Source organism: Microcebus murinus, chromosome 28, assembly GCF_040939455.1.
Source record: "Microcebus murinus isolate Inina chromosome 28, M.murinus_Inina_mat1.0, whole genome shotgun sequence".
Taxonomy (NCBI): domain Eukaryota; kingdom Metazoa; phylum Chordata; class Mammalia; order Primates; family Cheirogaleidae; genus Microcebus; species Microcebus murinus.
The window spans coordinates 11,281,982-11,301,666 of record NC_134131.1 but is presented as its reverse complement, the minus strand read 5'-3'; the positions used below and the strand labels follow the sequence as shown (position 1 = coordinate 11,301,666).

General features: G+C 54.7%; 1 protein-coding gene across 1 annotated transcript in view; it reads right to left on the bottom strand.

Annotated features, from left to right (window-relative positions):
* Positions 1–19,685, bottom strand: part of ITPR1 (inositol 1,4,5-trisphosphate receptor type 1) — a 351,525-nt gene that overhangs the window by 7,349 nt on the left and 324,491 nt on the right. The window contains exon 61 of the mRNA XM_075998552.1: positions 2,695–2,856. Within this exon, the coding sequence (XP_075854667.1) occupies positions 2,695–2,856 (162 nt within the window). The remainder of the gene's footprint in view (positions 1–2,694; positions 2,857–19,685) is intronic.

The following is a 19,685-nucleotide window of genomic DNA, read 5'->3' as shown; positions in this document are numbered from 1 at the left end:
TTCATTCACAGGGGAAGGGCTTTTTGACCAGTGGGTTCCAACTGCCAAGTTTAAAACAAAAAAACGTATTAAGGGCCGGAATCAAACAGTTTAAACCATTCTGGTTCTGATGTCACTGAATGAGCTTTGAGTCCCCTCTGTGATCCAATTTTACATATTTAAGCCAAAACTTCTTAGCCTCACAGAAGCAATTCTGCCTTGGATTTAAAAGATGCCTAGTCTCTACTGCGCTTGGTTGGGTAAAAGGGCAATGAATGCATCTACCATACCATTAAAGCCCAGGATGCAACTTCTCAAACTTTAAATTCTTATTCTTTAAGGCTTAAAAAAAAAAAATCAACCATGAAAGGCAAACGGTGCAGCACAGTGACAAAATAAAAACACACACAAAAACCCAGACCAAGGGATCCAGCACTCCTGACCCTTGGTGTTGTCATATAAAGTTTAAAAATTTCCTAAAAGCTTTCCTTGCTCCTTATCAAGAAAGTGAGGGGACCAGGGGAGATGACATCTGAAGTCCCGAGTGTCTCTTACACCTGGGATTCCTCAGGTCGGCTCACCCCCTTGACAAGGTTCGCTGGTTTGCAAAGTGGGCACTGAAGCAGCACTCAGAACAACAGAATCTTCTAGCACCGAGCGGGCAGGCAGAGCCCCACAGGGAAGGGCCCGCTTGGTTTCCCCACCACAGAACACCCAGCCATAGTTTGTTTCGGACACATTTTCAGAAATTCTCTAGTAACTTGGAAGCGCCCCATTTCTCATATCAACAGAAACATGGCCCCCAAAGAGCGTCCAAGTGTGATAGCGAGAAATAGTCACGAATGAGCAAGAATGAATTTGGGTTGCACTGGCGCGTGGCAGCTGGAATGCCTAACTATCGCAACTCTTGTACCGTGGGCACGAAGCAAAGCTCGTCTGTGTGTCTGAAAAATGGCCCCAGCTTGTATGGCGAGCTCAACAGTCCCTTTATATAAGCCACTATTAGATCAAGTGTGTGTAGGATTTGGGGCACCTACTTTAAACATCTGATTTAACTGAGCTTCTTACAGCCACAGCTATCTCAGACGGGCGAAGAGGAGAAGGCAGGCTTGCTAGATGCATTAAAAAATTCACCTCCCATTTCGCAGGGGGTGGGGGGCTTCGAACAGCTGACAACGTACTCATGAGCCAGTGCAGTCCCGGGGAACATATGTCAACATTTCACAGCCAAGGGGAAAAAGTTAACAAGCAAAGTAATCTAGTTAGATCTCCATTAGTTTTACTTATTTAAGTTATTACTCACCTTAGGTAGCTACCAAGCTCAGAGCTGCCGACAGCCTTCATAAATAAGGGTGCCTTTCCTCATTAGTCTTTTTGTAAATTTGCATCTTAATACATGCAGAAGAAAAGAACTTGAGACCAAATGGTATCTTTGGGGCTCAGTTTGGAATAATTCGGTTGGAAAAGAAATATAATTCAAAGTAGGATTATTAAAAATGCGCTGTGAACCAACTCCAGGAAGAGTCTGGTCTGGAATGAGGTCTTTCTTAGTTAAAGTGTATAGAAGAGTGACAAATAAATCACCGTGCGGCCTACCTCCGGGCAGAGGTGCCTGCCGCTTGCCACTCAGCATTTATAACCCTGTCCATGCGGTTGATTAAAAACCTTTGAGAAACCCTCATAAAATGCGGACCTGCTTCCCTGTCTGCCCGTGATCATCTCCCCGCCAGTCAGCGACAGAAAGCGGTCATAAAACCAAGATCGCGGTCTGCCTGCCACCCGGGCACACGTCCTTGACACACAGCTGCGTCCCGTCACTCCATGACCACCTGGTGACAGTGGCGGTCATGTGCAGGGGGTCACCTGGGGGTGGGAAGAGAGTACCCAGGGCGTGGCAGAAACCTGCCCCTCCACACACACGGGAAAAGGGGGTTCAACACAGAGGGCGTTTCTGTGACTGTGGTTTACCCCGGGACGCCCAGTGTCAGTATCCTGGGTGACCTTTGGCAAATCTGAGGGCTAGGAGGACAACAAGAAAGAGCTTCTCATCTCCCGTGAGTGACTGAGTGGAAAAAGGGTCTGGCTCTCTGTGTCTGGTTTTTCTTATAGCACTTCCTTGAAGTCGTTTGCATTTTCCCTTTTTTTTTTTTTTTTTTTTTGAGACAGAGTCTCACTCTGTTGCCCAGGCTAGAGTGAGTGCCGTGGCATCAGCCTCGCTCACAGCAACCTCCAACTCCTGGGCTCAAGCGATCCTCCTGCCTCAGCCTCCTGAGTAGCTGGGACTACAGGCATGCGCCACCGTGCCCGGCTCATTTTTTCTATATATATTAGTTGGCCAATTAATTTCTTCCTATTTATTTTTTTAGTAGAGACGGGGGTCTCGCTCTTGCTCAGGCTGGTCTCGAACTCCTGAACTCGAGCAATCCTCCTGCCTCGGCCTCCCAGAGTGCTGGGATGACAGGCGTGAGCCACCGCACCCGGCCCATTTTTTGGTATTGTTTTTCACATTAAAGCCACGTCCCAATCGCGGCACCGAAAGGAGCACCGTGGCCTTGCCCTGTGGAAGGGCACAGAAGGGGGCGGGTGGGGGCCCGGGAGTTTGTCCTCCGCTGCTGGGCTCCCTGTTCCATGCAAGGGAAGTGCCAGAGTTGTCATGAAATGAGCGCGGCGGCAGCGGCGTGTGTGTGTGTGCAGGAGACGGGATTTCTCTCCTACCTGGTCCTTCAGCTCCGACAGCTGGCCCGAGAGGTTGGTGACGAGCTTCATGGTGGACTCCAGCTTCTCCTGCAGGTTCCTCAGCTCGTTCTGTTCCCCCTCCGAGTCGCTGCTCACCAGCGACATGGCCCGCATCCGCGGGAACCAGTCGAGGTTCCTCTCCTAGGGTCCACATTTAAAAACAAACGAAAAAAGTGGGAGTTATTTTTATTTTTTTAATTTTTATTTATTTATTTTTTGAGACAGAGTCTCACTTTGTTGCCCAGGCTAGAGTGAGTGCCGTGGCGTCAGCCCAGCTCACAGCAAACTCAGACTCCTGGGCTCAAGCGATCCTCCTGCCTCAGCCTCTCCAGTAGCTGGGACTACAGGCATGTGCCACCATGCCCGGATAAGTTTTTGTATATATATTTTTAGTTGGCCAATTAATTTCTTTCTATTTTTAGTAGAGATGGGGTCTCGCTCTTGCTCAGGCTGGTTTCGAACTCCTGACCTCGAGCGATCCTCCCACCTCGGCCTCCCAGAGCGCTGGGATGACACGCGTGAGCCACCGGGCCCGGCCTAAAATGCAGCCAAGGACAAGACATGAATGACTAGGCACGGTGTGTTCCAATAAAACCTGACTGACGAATGCCAGCAGCAGGCTGGGTTTGTCCCACAGGCCGGGGGTTGGCCAACCCCTGCTGTCTACACTAGGAGGCATCCACATATTGAAAATAAAAAACAAGCCGGGCGCGGTGGCTCACGCCTGTCATTCCAGCACCCAGGGAGGCCTAGTCAGGTGGATCGCTCGAGGTCAGGAGTTCAAGACCAGCCTGAGCAAGAGCAAGACCCCATCTCCAATAAAAAAATAGAAAGAAATTAATTGGCCAACTAAAAACATATAGGAAAGAAAAAGAGCCAGGCATGGTGGCGCGTGCCTGTAGTCCCAGCTACTCCGGAGGCTGAGGCAGGAGGATCGCTTGAGCCCAGGAGTGTGAGGTCGCTGTGACCGAGGCTGATGCCACAGCACTGTAGCCCGGGCAACAGAGCGAGACTCTGTCTCAAAAAAAAAAAAAAAAAACCCACAAAGAACTCTGAGGGGCATATGGACACGCCACCAACTGACATGGGACAGGGTGTCACGCCAGGAGGGAGTTTAGAGTCACCGATCCCGAGGAGTCCCGAGGACAGGGACTTGGGGGGCTGGGGGCGGGGAGACAGATGATGGGAGGTCGTGGCTAATTCCCATCTTTTCACAGAGAATACTCAGAATTATCTAGCATTTACACATTGCAAACCTCTGCAATGAAGTACATTTTTGGGGGGGCAATATTTGATACTTGGATTCAAATAGAAAGGACAAGCACTACTGGCTCTCTGGGAGCAAGGCATTTTGCAAAGCATAACCATTTCAGCAGGTATTTCAGGCACGCTGACTTGAGGTGCCCGACACGGCGGCGCCCGCCGCACCGCCCTCCTGCGGGCCGCTCTGCCCGACGTGGCGACGGGGCTCCTGCCACCAGAGTGCTTGCGGCGTGGCTTAATGGACGTCTAGACTTTCTTTAAAGGAATGGAGCCGGGCAAGCTATGTGGAAGGAACAGGAGAGAGAGGAGCATCCAGGAACGAACAGCAGCCCCGCAAACTGGTGTGACGGATCAGCACCTAGTGGCCGTGTAGGAACGACATTTATGGGGTGTCGGGCGGGTGGGGGATGGTCACACTTGAACTTGAGGGGGGAGGGGGCAAGGGCAATGTACGTGACCCCAACCTCTGGACCCCCATAATTTGGTGGGGAAAAAAACACTTGGGTGAGATGTAGTCCCTTCCCTGAATGAAGTCACCAAGACGTGTCACCCGCACCTGGTAGAGTGGCTATTGTCAAGAAGACAAAAGAGAACAAACAAGAACAGGAAGAAAAGGGAGCCCTTGTACGCTGTTGGCCGGAATGTAAATTGGTATAGCTATTATAGAAAAGAGCACAGAGATTCTTCCAAAAATTAAAAATAGAATTATCTTGTAAAAAAAAAAAAAAAAAAGAAAGGTGTTCACTGCAGCGCTATTTAGAATAAGAAGTATGGGACACGACATGTTGTCGTCAAGATGTATGAAATATAAAAATATTTTAAAATAATTTAAAATTAATATATAAAAAATAAAACAATGGATTAAGAAGTAAAAGGAAAATCAAAGTATTTGTCAATAAAAGAAATTCAGGTAAATTGTGGAATAGCCACTCCATATGAATGTGTATGTAAACATCAAACACACTAATGATCATTCACAATAATGGGAAACACTGGTGTCATAACACTTAGTAGAATAAGAATTATAAAAATTATATATATGAATTATGTATCAGAATCATATAAAAGCAAAAGAATAAAATACGGTAAAATATTAAGAAGAAACCCCCCAAACGAGCTGATGGAACAGCAGTGAGGGACTGGCCAGAACCCTCTCGCCAGGCCTGGGCTGGGGTCCCAGCGGCAGCGGCTCTGGAGGCCGAGGCGGGAGGACCGCCTTGTGCCCAGGAGTTCGAGGCTGCAGTGAGTACGACTGTGCCCCTGTGCTGGCTGACAGAGTTGAGCCTCTGCCTCTAAAAACAAAAAATATTAATAAAATAATAATTTTTTTTTAAATGAAGACTAGAGGGCAAGAGCAGGAAGCAGCGTGGGGGGATCTGCCCGAGCAGACGTGGGCGGCAGGGGAGGACGCGGCAGCTTCAGTGGCCGGGGCTCCCCCGTCCCTGGCTTACTGCTGACGCGCAAACCAATGCCAGCCTGCCCTGCGTCAGCGAGACCGTCTGGAATCTGGCTTCCGGACCCCTCGTGTCTGTCCGTCTGCTCAGCTCTATAAAAACAGAGAACACAGATTCCTGAACGGCGCCCCCATTCCCGAGGCCTTCGAGAGACTTCGGAAGACCCGGGCGCGAGGCTGCGCACAGCTGCACGTTTAAGGGACCGTTTCTCTCCCTTATCCTGGTGACAGGTGGCCGAGTGACTACAGGTTACAGCGGGACTGGCCTGTGGCAGATTCCCACTTTTTCTTTCGTGGCGTAGGTGATTCCTGGCCCCCAAGCAACGATGGCAGAAGGTCTCTGAACAAATGAATGCGACATGTGCAGACTTCCTCCATTTCACAGCCATCAGGTGACCCTCTGTCACCTCTGTGGCCCCACAGGGCCTGAGTGCAGAGGGCTGGGGAGAAAGACCAAGTCCCTACTTTATTTATTTATTTATTTATTTTTTGGAGACAGAGTCAAACTTTGCTGCCCGGGCTAGAGTGAGTGCCGTGCCGTCAGCCTCGCTCACAGCAACCTCAGACTCCTGGCCTCAAGCGATCCTCCTGCCTCAGCCTCCCAAGTAGCTGGGACCACAGGCATGCGCCACCATGCCTGGCTGACTTTTTTTTTTTTATATATATATTAGTTGGCCAATTAATTTCTTTCTATTTATAGTAGAGACGGGGTCTCGCTCTTGCTCACTCAGGCTGGTTTGGAGCTCCTGACCTCGAGCAATCCTCCCGCCTCAGCCTCCCAGAGTGCTGGGACGACAGGCGTGAGCCGCTGCGCCAGCCCAGTCCCTGCTCTCAAGGTGCTTTAGTCCAAGGACTGCCCCGCGCGTGTCCTGGGGGTGTGAACAGGGCCAGCCCTGGAGTCAGTGGTGGAAGAGAGACATTGCCACCCTGCGTGCCATGCTTCTCCAGAGGAGAACTGTCATCTTGGGACTCGCAGGCCCTGCCCCAGGAGTACGTAAAGCCACAGACTGAAACGACGCGCTGTTTTGGGATGTCCAGTTTTAGTTAATGGTCAACGATCAAAACTATTTTTAGATTCAACTTAAAAAAAAAATGTCCTGGAGCAGAACACGAAATTCAATGAAATGTCAAAGATAAAAGCCGACACTTGCTGGAAGGCACTCGGGCCATGTGCTCTGCTTTTACGGAGAAAGCTTCCTTCTCCATTTCACAGGAGGGCTCTGATGCCAAGACAGGAAGGGGCCTGACTTCCTGATCTAGAAATTTACCAGTCGCCACCCTGCAGGCTCTGCCCCCAGGGCCCCCTGAATGTCTAATGATGAAAAGCCGGGCTAGCAGGGACCCCCTACTGAAACCCTAAACCACAGGGAACAGGCTCGACTGCAGATAATTCAAACACCCCGGGTGGCAGAGCACTGTCACCTTTACTGGGTAGGTCCCCCAATTTGAGATTCTGGGTGTTGTCCCTGTTTTAATTAATCGTCGTGGGCTGTGAAGCCAACTCTCAAATCACCAAGGAGCACCTCGCAGTTAAAATCAGGGAGCGATTCTAGCCAAACTGTTCGCTCAATTTCCAGAAGATTCTGCACCCGGTACCATCGGGTAAGCTGCAATGTGGGGTGAGGGTCCTCACCAACAGGACCCCCCTCTGCAGAGAGAATCTAAATCTGAAAATGAAAATGTCTGGACTACCCCAATTACTGAAACGGGAGCAGAGAGAGAGGACACCCCAATCCAATCACTTTCTCTGCAGTTAAGGCCTTCGTGCAAATTGCTGACCTCGCTGGAGTGTGGAGTTGCAGCCAGCGGCTCTCCAGCCAGCCGGTCTGAGGTCTAACATCTGCAGAATCCTGCCTGTGTGGCTATTCAAGATCAAAAGCAGGCCGGGCGCGGTGGCTCGCGCCTGTCATCCCAGCACTCTGGGAGGCCGAGGCGGGAGGATCGCTCAAGGTCAGGAGTTCGAAATCAGCCTGAGCAAGAGCGAGACCCTGTCTCTGTCAGAAAGCAGAAAGAAATGAATTAGCCAACTAAAACTATATAGAAAAAAACTAGCCGGGCATGGTGGCGCATGCCTGTAGTTCCAGCTACTAGGGAGGAGCCTGAGGCAGGAGGATCGCTTGAGCCCAGGAGTTGGAGGTTGCTGTGAGCGAGGCTGATGCCACGGCACTCTAGCCCAGGTGACAGCTTGAGACTCTGTCTCAAAAAAAAATCAAAAACAGGTCTCAGTGTCTCGGCTTGTAGTGCATTTCTGGGAAAGACATCTTTAACGACGACACTGTGTGTGTGTGTGTGTGAGATCAGCTCGGGTGGGGTGAGTATTTGTGTGCATTTGTGTGTGTGTGTGAGTGTGAGTTCAGCTCGGGTGGGGTGTGTGTTTGTGTGCATTTGTGTGTGTGTGTGTGAGTTCAGCTCGGGTGGGGTGTGTATTTGTGTGCATTTGTGTGTGTGTGTGTGTGTGTGAGTTCAGCTCGGGTGGGGTGTGTATTTGTGTGCATTTGTGTGTGTATTTGAGTGTGAGTTCAGCTCGGGTGGGGTGTGTGTTTGTGTGTGAGTCCGGGTTGTGTGGGGTGTGTATTTGTGTGCATTTGTGTATGTGTGTGAGTTCAGCTTGGGTGGGGTGTGTATTTGTGTGCATTTGTGTGTGTGAGTGAGTTCAGCTTGGGTGGGGTGTGTATTTGTGTGCATTTGTGTGTGTGAGTGTGAGTTCAGCTCAGGTGGGGTGTGTGTGTGTGAGTTCAGCTTGGGTGGGGTGTGTATTTGTGTGTGTGTGTGTGAGTTCAGCTCGGGTGGGGTGTGTGTTTGTGCGTTTGTGTGTGTGTTTGTAAGTGTGAGTTCAGCTCGGGTGGGGTATGTATTTGTGTTTGTGTGTGTGTGTGAGTGTGAGTTCAGCTTGGGTGGGGTATGTATTTGTGTTTGTGTGTGTGTGTGAGTGTGAGTTCAGCTTGGGTGGGGTGTGTATTTGGGTGTGTGTGTGAGTTCAGCTTGGGTGGGGTGTGTATTTGTGTGTGTGTGTGTGAGAGTGTGAGTTCAGCTTGGGCAGGGGTTGTGTGTGTGTGTGTGTGTGAGAGTGTGAGTTCAGCTTGGGCAGGGGTTGTGTGTGTGTGTGTGTGTGTGTGTGAGTTCAGCTCGGGTGGGGTGTGTATTTGTGTGTGTGTGTGTGTGTGTGTGTGTGTGAGAGTGTGAGTTCAGCTTGGGCAGGGGTTGTGTGTGTGTGTGTGTGGCCGGCAGGGCTGGCGGCACGCACCTGCCACTCCGGCTGTCCCGCCGCGGCCCCGCCCCCTCGCAGCGGCCTGGCCCCGCCCGCCCCTCCCCCCTCGAAGGCGGGGCGCTGGCCGCCGGGCCGGTTCCGGCTGGTTCTTTCTAGGTGAAGCTGGGAAGTCCCTGCGAGAGCAGACGCCGACGCCCCAGACATGGGGGGGGGGGAGAGCCCTTGGAATGTTCTGGACTGGAAAGAGGGAGGGAGGAGGGCGAGACAGGGCGGGAGGGTGTGTGTGAGAGACACACATCCATACACACACACAAGGACACACACACGCACACGGGGGCGGGGGGGGGGGGAAGCTGGAGCGCACGATGCGGATGCGGATCCTGATCCTCTGGGAAGCAGGCGTCCTCCCTCCCCGCGTCCAAGCCAGGCAGTTCTGAGAAAGACGGCAGAGAACCATCGCCCCCCAAGCCGGGCCCCGGGAGAGCCATCGCCCCCCAAGCCGGGCCCCGGGAGAGCCATCGCCCCCCAAGCCGGGCCCCGGGAGAGCCATCGCCCCCCAAGCCGGGCCCCGGGAGAGCCATCGCCCCCCAAGCCGGGCCCCGGGAGTTATTTGCCACCTGAACAACTAGCATCCGCCACCAAACCCTGTGCTCCGTTCCCAGCCAGATCAGACAGCGAGGGGTGTAGGATGGGAGGCCGGAGGGGAAGGAAACGGGAGTGAAGAAGGTTCTAGAAAAAGAAAAAGGGCCTTGCTGCTTCTCCACCCTCGAGAATCCCCTCGGGGAAGGGTCGAGGAAGCAGAGACCGTCCTCGCAGCTGATGTTCGGGCCCAGGGGACGGGGTGACCCGAGGGCACCAGGTGGCTGGGGCAGAGGCTGGCCTCGTGCGCAGAGCCTCACACGGAGGCTGGGCCAGGAGGGCGGGCGGGACTGGCGCCGAGCTTCTCTGAAGTGGGACTGCAGCACCCTCGGTGAACTCGCAGTCACCCGTCGACTTGCTGAGCCAGGGCGACCATGTCCATTGAGCGGGAAGAAAAGAATCTTTAAAGCTCATTTTTCTAAGATCGTAGCACCCCCCCCAAACCCAGACGCTGCTGGTCTGCGTGACACCAGCGACAATCATCGCCAACTATGTTCAGTGACTCTGAGGTTGCCATTCGCAACGCCTGTTATACATCAAAAGGAAAAACCTAAAAAACCCTAATAGACCCCGACTCTGGGCTCAGGGACACCAGTGGCTGGCAGAGGCCCGGAGCGGGGAGGGAGGGAGGGCAGGGAGAGGACACAGGAGTTTCAGGGCAGTGACACGATTCCGCTGGGTACGTGGCACTGGGCATTTGTCCAAGCCCAGAAAATGTGTCACACCGAGGGTGAGCCCTAAGGTAAGCTCTGGACTGTAACTGACGATGACGCGCCCGCGAACGCCCAGCACGCGGCCTCAGTGACGGGGAAGCGCGCAGTGCGGCAGAAGGAAGGGGCTGTATGAGAACTCCGCAATTTTCTGCCTCATTTTTTTGTAAACCTGAAACTGCTCTAAAAATAAAGTCTACTCATTAAAAGAAAAAAAAAGATTTCACACCTGGAACTTGTTGGCCAGTCCCAAATTCAAGCATTCATTAGAAGAAGGAAAAAAAAAAAAGGTTTCACACTCGGAAGTTGTTGGCCAGTCCCAAATTCAAGGATTCAGGCCAGGCGAGGCGGCTCGTGCCTGTCACCCCAGCACTCTGGGAGGCCGAGGCGGGAGGATTGCTCAAGGTCAGGAGTTTGAGACCAGCCTGAGCAAGAGCGAGACCCCGTCTCTACTAAAAAAAATAAAAAGAATGTAGTTGGCCAACTAAAAATATATAGAAAAAATGAGCCGGGCATGGTGGCGCATGCCTGTAGTCCCAGCTACTTGGGAGGCTGAGGCAGGAGGATCGCTTGAGCCCAGGAGTTGGAGGTTGCTGTGAGCGAGGCTGACGCCACGGCACTCACTCTAGCCTGGGCAACAGCGTGAGACTCTGTTTGAAAAAAAAAAGGATTCAGCTCTCTCTGTCCCAAAAGTGCAGCAAACTCAAACGACATGACTCTCCCTGTATTTCACAGATTCTGTAAATCCCTGCCAGAGCCCGTGGCGTCTGCGAGCCGGGAGAAAGGGACTGGCGAGGGACGAGCAGCGGGAGTCCAGGCGGTGACTCTCCGAGGTGTGCGCGGGGCAGAGTGACTCAGCTCACCAGCCCGGTCCCTGTTTCCTCCCACAGAGAGATCACCAGACGCCCACCCCGCTGGGTGACTGCAGGGATCGAATGGCCGTGACAAGCGTACACGGAAGCATTACAGATCCGCACGTCATGTGCCCAAGTCACAGAGCTAAGCGTGGAGTCACAGCACTGCAATGCACACAGGACTCCGGTTTTAGTGCTCGTCTGCTGTGGAAAGTTAGTTCCTCTCCTGCTTTGGGCTAAAACTTTATTTTTTTAATTATATATTTTGCTTTTTTGAGACAAAGTCTCACTGTGTTGCCCGGGCTAGAGTGCGGTGGCGCCAGCCTCGCTCACAGCAACCTCCAACTCCTGGGATCAAGCGATCCTCCTGCCTCAGCCTCCCGAGTAGCTGTGACTACAGGCATGCGCCACCATGCCTGGCTAATTTTTCTATATATTTTTAGTTGGCCAATTAATTTCTTTCTATTTATTTTTTAGTAGAGACGGGGTCTTGCTCTTGCTCAGGCTGGTCTCGAACTCCTGACCTCAAGCGATCCTCCTGCCTCGGCCTCCCAGAGTGCTGGGATGACAGGCGTGAGCCGCCGCGCCCGGCAGGCCAGGATAAACCTTTACAGAGATACCGATTTCTCTTTCACCAACTAAGCCACACGAAGGCTGTCCAGACTGTGCACAAATTAAGGTGTCAGTCTGGTTCTGCTGTTGAGCTCTGAGTGACATTACCCAAACAGGCCGTGTTATATAATCTTCAGCCGGGCTGGGATGACCCGTGACCCTTCCCAGACGCACCTCATAGCTGTTCTTGGATGACACAGCGCAACGAGGACGGGCTCGCGCCAGCAGGGAGGGCCACACCCGTTTCTGACGAAATCTCCAGCCAGGGCAGCTGCACAATCACTCTTTCAAGTCATTCTGGGGCCATAGGTGAAGTGTCACCCGGGCGCCCACAGGGACGGAGAGAAGGCAGGGCGCACACCTGGCAGTGGGGCGCGCAGCCCAGGGCCCTGGGCAGCTGGGGTTGGCAGAGGTCCAGGAAAACTGAGTCACAGAAGAGAAAGGTGGGGCCGCTGTCTGCGCTGGACAAGGCCAGGGCAGCCCGTTCCAGACTCCTGATCAAGAACAATCGGGAAAACTCGCCCTTCCCCCAAGTCAGCATCCGAGCTGGCTGACGGCACTTCGCCTAGGCAACTTCCTTCCTCTGCAGTTTCAATCAGCAGAAACACACCAGAATGTTCCCAGGGCTTGTGCATGGGAATTTTTAGCAACTTTTTATTCATTTATTTTTTTAGTTCTTTGCCCAAGGTCGCTGTACCTGAGACCTTGGTCATTTTCATCGGTTTCCTTCTATTCTTTTCTGGACTTCCATGAGTATTCAAGTTTGATCTTTTAAGACTTTTATGCAATCATTTTTTTTCTTGTTTTAAGCCTACTTAAGTGTCTTTTCATAGGTCTTTGCTGCTGCTCCATAAAAAAATAAATTTACCTTTAAACAACCCCCCCACGGATAAGCTGCTCCATGCACGACATCACGACATCTCCTGTCTAAGCTCCCCGCCCGACGGGTCACACGCCGGCCAGTTCATCTGCACGGAAGTGGCTGCAGCCCGGGGCCAGCCCTGCGCAGACACGCTGGAGAGGAAGATGGTATCTTCCTCCCCGTCTTGCAAGAGTCACGAGGAGGTGAGAGGGCGCCAGCGTTGTCACCGTCGGGAAGAAAGATGCCACCCAGCCTCGACTCTCAACTGGGGAAGAGATCACCTGCCACGTGCAAGATTCTCCAGATTCCTCCCTCCTTGCCACATCCCCCACTTTCCCAACCTGCCCTTGCACTCTGACCCCAGGATCGACTAGATTGCTCGCTTGGACCCCCCGCCCCCCCACACCGCGTCCCGGCTCCCAACAGACCCCAAGGCCACACCTGCCCGTCTGTATCTCATGACCTCCTGTCACCACTCTGAACAGGGCTTCGTGGAATTATAGAGCTAAAAATGGCACGAGAGACCCTTCGGTTCACTGTCCCCATTTTACAGCTGGTAAAACTGAGGCTGCGCGGCGGGGGGGGGGGAGGGGCTCGTGAAAGGTGAGAGCCCAGAGGCTCGTCCACCTGTTCACCCTCTAAACCCCAGTGACTGCACCTAGACGGTGGCATCTCTTCCCCCCTCTCCCGTTCCCCAGCAGGCTTCGTTCTAAGGCGACAGGTCTTGAAGAATTCCGAATGGACGCATGCGCTTTGTAGAGACGGTGCCGCATCCCGAGCCTTCCCAGGTGAGCGCGCCGTTGGAGACACAATCCTCGGGAGCGCGGGACGCCCCGTCTGGCTCCATCAGACACGGGCGACAGTTAGAGCGAATGAGGAGTAAGGGGCGACGGCGGCAGTCGGGGTGTCTGCAAGTGAAGGGACAAGAGGGGTGGAAGAGGCGAGCGGTGGGCGCGGAAAGGGCGAGTTTGGGGCTCACCAGCAAAATCCGCCCGGCTGGGGACACATGTCCACGTGCAAATCCTTCTCACGTCCGTGCAAGCGTGCCCTCACATCCTCCACGACGACAGCCACGGGGACAACGGGTGTCCAGGGGCGACACCACGCGCAGCTGGCCGGTGTGGCAGCCCGTGCCCGGCCCTCGTGTCCTGCCGCCCGGGACCAGACTCCGGGTGCGCCTGACCCCCCATGCTCTGCTTGGGCACACCCGTTCCCTGGGGGCGGACGGTGGGCGGCTCCACTCACAGTCCCCCACCGGCTGTCCCCTCCGCACTCCTGGCCGAGTGCCGGCCGGCGGGGCCTCCATGGCTCCTTTCCGTGCACGGAGGCCCCTCGAGACGGCCCTGTGGCCTCACGTGGACGGGCCCTGTGGCCTCACGTGGACACCCTCACTGGCCGCCGAGGCTGCCGTCCCTGCCCGACACAGCTGCGGCCTGGCTGTCACCCCGATGCTCCACAACACACTCTCCGTCTCTTTCTTCTTTTTAAGACAGAGTCTCACTTTGTTGCGCAGGCTAGAGTGAGTGCCATGGTGTCAGCCTCGCTCACAGCAACCTCAATCTCCTGGGCTCGAGCGATCCTTCTGCCTCAGCCTCCCGAGTAGCTGGGACTACAGGCATGCGCCACCATGCCCGGCTCATTTTTTTTTTTTTTTTTTTTTTTGAGACAGAGTCTCGCTTTGTTGTCCAGGCTAGAGTGAGTGCCGTGGCGTCAGCCTCGCTCACAGCAACCTCAATCTCCTGGGCTCGAGCGATCCTTCTGCCTCAGCCTCCCGAGTAGCTGGGACTACAGGCATGCGCCACCATGCCCGGCTAATTTTTTTTTTTTTTAATATATATCAGTTGGCCAATTAATTTCTTTCTATTTATAGTAGAGACGGGGTCTCGCTCTTGCTCAGGCTGGTTTTGAACTCCTGACCTTGAGCAATCCGCCCGCCTCGGCCTCCCAAGAGCTAGGATTACAGGCGTGAGCCACCGCGCCCGGCCCATTTTTTTTTTCTATATATTTTTAGTTGGCCGATTAATTCCTTTCCATTTTTGGTAGAGATGGGTCTCACTCTTGCTCAGGCTGGTCTCAAACTCCTGGCCTCGAGTGATCGTCCCACCTCGGCCTCCCAGAGTGCTAGGATCACAGGCGTGAGCCACTGCGCCCGGCCTTCTTGGTCTCTTTCCCTCAGAGTTCCTCCCTTGGGTCCCTGGACTGTCCCCGGCAGACAGCTGCTGTCCCCACGTCAGCGGGCGCCCTCTCGGGTCAAGAAAGGTGTGAGACTTGGGGCAGGTCCCTTGCAGAGTGTGAACGGGCCCGTGTGAGCAGCGGTGACACGCGAGGACTCAGTTCCCACTGTGGTCTACCGCTCTTGTTGGCGTGTCGCTTGTGACTCTGTCTGCTTCCTGTCTCCTCATCAAGCACAGACACGAGCGCTGGGCGCGGACATCCGACTGCCTGAGCCTCCTCACACGGCTTCCGCGTGGAAATGCGGAGTCGGGCTTAATTCACTCCTAGGATCGTTTGTCTGTTTTGTTTGGTTTTGAGGCAGAGTCTCGCTCTGTTGCCTGGGCTAGAGTGAGTGCCGTGGCGTCAGCCTCGCTCACAGCAACCTCCAACTTCTGACCTCAAGCGATCCTCCTGCCTCAGCCTCCCGAGTGGCTGGGACTACAGGCATGCGCCACCATGCCTGGCTATTTTTTTTTTCTATATATATGTTTAGTTGGCCAATTAGTTTCTTTCTATTTATAGTAGAGACGGGGTCTCGCTCTTGCTCAGGCTGGTCTCGAACTCCTGACCCTGAGTGATCCTCCCGCCCCGGCCTCCCAGAGTGCTGGGATGACAGGCGTGAGCCACCACGCCCGCCCCCACTACTAGAATTTATTTGCTTGGAAAATTTACCCTGAGATGTTCTCAGGCAAAAAGGCTCTCTCTTAGTTGTTTTTTTTTCTTTGTGGGGGGGTTGCAAACTGCTCACAGCTGTCAGAAAACCATTCTCCAGGAATTGGGGCTTTTGGACTCCCCCCTTCCTATGCGGAAAGCACCCACAACCTTCTAGAACATTCCAATCACTGCCATGTGGGTGCTACTTTTGATCTGGAAAACAGCTCGTTCGCTTTCATATCCCCGTCCGGCTCATTTCTGAAGAAATCAAGTGAACTCGTACGGAACACACTGGAAAATCTGCGAAGGAATGTCATGTGTGCGAGGAATAGGGGGGGAGAAAAAGAGGGGAGGGGGGGAGGAGGAGGGAGAGAGGAGGGGGAGAGAGAGAGGAGGAGGGGGGAGGGAGGAGGGGGAGGGAGGAGGGAGAGAGGTGGAAGGAGGGAGAGAGGTGGAAGGAGGGAGAGAGGTGGAAGGAGGGAGAGAGGTGGAAGGAGGGAGAGAGGGAGAGAGGGAGGAGGGAGGACGAAAGGGAGGGAGGAGGAGGAGGGAGGAGGAAAGGGAGGGAGGGAGGAGGAAAGGGAGGGAGGGAGGAGGAGGAGAGAGGAGGAGGGAGGGAGGAGGATGAGGGAGGAGGATGAGGGAGGAGGGAGGGAGGAAGGAGAGAGGAAGGAGGGAGGAGTAGGGGTAGGGGTAGAGAGGAGGGAGAGAGGTGGAGGAACGGAGGAGGAGGGGGAGGGAGGGAGGGAGGAGGGAGGGAGGGAGGGAGGGAGGAGGGAGGGGGAGGGAGGGAGGAGGGAGGGGGAGGGAGGAGGGGGAGAGAGGAGGAGGAGGGAGGAGGAGGGGGAGGGAGGAGGAAGAGAGGTGGAGGGAGGGAGGGAGGGAGGGAGGGAGAGAGGGAGGAGGGAGGACGAAAGGGAGGGAGGAGGAGGAGGGAGGGAGGGAGGAAGGAGGAGGGAGGGTGGAAAGAGGATGAGGGAGGAGGGAGGGAGGAAGGAGGAGGGAGGAGTAGGGGTAGGGGTAGGGAGGAGGGAGAGAGGTGGAGGAACGGAGGAGGAGGGGGACGGAGGGAGGAGGGAGGGAGGGAGGGGGGAGGGAGGGAGGAAGGAGGAGGGGTAGGGAGGAGGGAGAGAGGTGGAGGGACGGAAGAGGAGGGGGAGGGAGGGAGGAGGGGAGGGAGGAAAGAAGAGGAAGAGGAAGGGAGGAGGGAGGGAGGGAGGAAGGGAGGAGGAGGAGGGAGGGAGGGGAAGGTGTCTGCCCCAGCTGTGAGTGACAGCCGCGCCAGGCTTAAGGGATAAAGGAGCAGACACGCTGATGCTGGGCTATCAGGAGCGACTCGGGTGAGTCACTGGGCGGGACGCTCCGGCTGGCTGTGTCTCGGGGCACTGCCCTTGCCCTGTCACACGCGGCTCGTTCTCTCTCTCCAAATCTGGCTGCACCAAAGGACACGCCGTTCCCTGTTTCAAGCTTACGTTCACAGCTCAGCAAGTCACAATTAACATACATATTTCAGTTCTGTCCTCTGCAAGGCATGCGCTTTATGTTATGCCCTTCCCGTCATTCCTGTCACTTGCGCAGCCCCTGGGGACCTCGGGAGGTGGCCTCAGCGGTTGTGCCGGCAGCAGCAGCTCCGAGAATTTACTTTTTTTGAGACAGGGTCTCACCCTGTTGCCGGGGCTAGAGTGTCGTGGCGTCAGCCTCGCTCACAGCAACCTCCAACTCCTGGCCTCAAGCGATCCTCCTGCCTCAGCCTCCCGAGTAGCTGGGACTACAGGCATGCGCCACCATGCCCGGCTAATCTTTTCTATATACTTTTAGTTGGCCAATTAATTTCTATTTTTAGTAGAGACGGGGTCTTGCTCTTGCTCAGGCTAGTCTCAAACTCCTGAGCTCGAGCAATCCTCCCACCTCGGCCTCCTAGATTGCTAGGATGAGGGGCATGAGCCACCGCACCCGGCCTAATCTCCCTTCTTAGTGCTTCTTGAGTTTCTAATTTTCAAGAATACTTTAGTCTCCTGTATTTGTCTGTAGTAGAAAAGTGGGCTGCTGGGAATCACATGCTGATGTTTTATCTACTACATGCCACTGCGCCGTGCTTAAACTCTCCCAGGCAAAGTGCTCGTGATGCATTTACCACTTACTCAGATTAAGCACACGCAATAGCCTTTCAAATCGTCATCTATACAGACTAACACAAATTCGTTTCACTGGGCACTCCGGCCAAGCCGAACGATGCTAAAATTACTCAAAAAAGGGTGTGCGGCACATATACTGTGAAAACTCCAATGCAGTCCAAGCTAGTAAAAATTTGCTTATTAACTTTAAAAGGCTGTCACCAAAGCTCTTTACCATGGCACCAACATTCAAGTTCCTATGGGGAGGCCGGGCGCGGTGGCTCACGCCTGTCATCCTAGCACTCTGGGAGGCCGAGGCGGGCGGATTGCTCGAGGTCAGGAGTTTGAAACCAGCCTGAGCAAGAGCGAGACCCCGTCTCTACTAAAAATAGAAAGAAATTAATTGGCCAACTAATATACATAGAAAAAATTAGCCGGGCATGCCTGTCCCATGTGCCAGCTACTCGGGAGGCTGAGGCAGGAGGATCCCTTGAGCCCAGGAATTGGAGGTTGCTGTGAGCGAGGCTGACGCCACAGCACTCTAGCCCGGGTGACAGAGTGAGACTCTCTCTCAAAAGAAAAAAAAAGTTCCTATGGGGAAAGGAAACTCAGGGTTGTTTTTTTTCCCTTGCCGTGAGTTGCTAGAGGCTACGGAGGTCGCTAGGGAGTCACATGTCTCTGGAAAGCACAGCCCTGTCTGGGGCCCAGTCAGTGACTGAGGCTGTCCGTGCGGGACCAAGTGGCGCTGCAGGCTGCCGTGGGGGGAGTGCCCCCCCATCACGTGAGCGGCAGCACGCCTTCCAGCAGGGGCTCGGGTGCAAGGACAGACCTACCAGCCAGCCGTGCGAGAGGTCATGGCACAATGTAAGGTGCGTCTTCAATGCACAGAACTCAGGGTCCCCCGCCCCCCGAATCCAGTGAGGCCCTCACTGGGGGCAGCGAAAGCAGGAGGGGGAAACCACTAAACACACGGGCGGAATTCCCACGCGTCCCTGGATCCAACGGAGAAGAACGATGACGTCCAACATGCCCTGTCCCAGCATTTAGGGACACTTAGCCCTTTGCACTCGCTTGCTTTTTTCTCATTATCCACACTCGACATTGTCCACACTCGACATCCGAGTGCAAAGGGTTAAAGATTTAAAATCTAAGAGAGAGGAAGACACAGGGATTTCCCACAGTGAGGGGCTCTCAGAGCGGGCTCCTCCGACTTTCTAAACGGGACAACTCTGTCCCTCAGCCCATTGGAGAGTGCGCACTGCGGGCCCGGGACTCGGCGGCTGCTAAGCAGGACAGGCAGCAGCCGCAAAGACACCCGGCGGGCCGGGTGAATGTCCTCGGTGGGCCGCATGTGGCCCGCGGGCCGCAGTTTGAGGACGCCTGGCTTAGAGCCCAGATGCCCACTGACTTTTCCTAGCAGTGACGTGCCAACAGCCAGGGTGCCTTACAGTCTTTGACCCATAGGAATTCAGCTGTCAGCCCCGCAGCCCCTGTCCCGGCTGCCTGTGCTCTAGACCGGCCATCAGCTGCTCTGCCCGTCCCCTCCGTCCTCGAGTGCCCGCCAACCTGCCGGGCCTCAGACCCCCGCCGCATATGCACCACCCGGCGGGCGGGTGGGGTGGCATCGGCCTCAGTTGACAAGCAGGAAACTTGGGCCGGCCAAGCCCTGTCACCTGCCCGGGGTCGCACGGCTAGAAAGGAGCAGAGCGGAAAGTCCGGAGCCTGGATCTTCAGCCTGCAGTTCCCGGGCAGCGATGGCCTCGCGGTAGCCCCCGGCCAGGCCGTGGCGCGGCCAGGACACTCCCATCTCCAGGGAAGGAGAGGGGGGTGACCAGAGGGAGAGAGACGAGAATATGTGATTTCTTAATATTATCTTTATTTTATCTATGTATGTTTTTTGAGACACAGCCTCTCTCTGTGGCCCGGGCTAGAGGGAGTGCCGTGGCGTCAGCCTCGCTCACAGCAACCTCCAACTCCTGGGCTCAAGCGATCCTCCTGCCTCAGCCTCCCGAGTAGCTGGACTACAGGCATGCGCCACCATGCCCAGCTCATTTTTTTAATATATATTTTTAGTTGTCCAGCTAATTTCTTTCTATTTTTTTAGTAGAGACGGGGTCTTGCTCTTGCTCAGGCTGGTCTCCAACTCCTGACCTCGAGCCATCCTCCCGCCTCGGCCTCCCAGAGTGCTAGGATGGAGGGCGAGAGCCACCTCGCCCAGCTGGCTAAGAATTCTTTGATGCCACAGATTTTTAGGCTCTCTGACGACAAGTGTCGTACCGTCAGAGACGGCGTGGGTGGGGTCTCACGCCTGACGCCCCGTGCTCAGGGCATCGCCGCGCAGTGGGCTCCTGCCCGGCCTGGGTGGCGGGCAAGGGGTCACCCGGCTC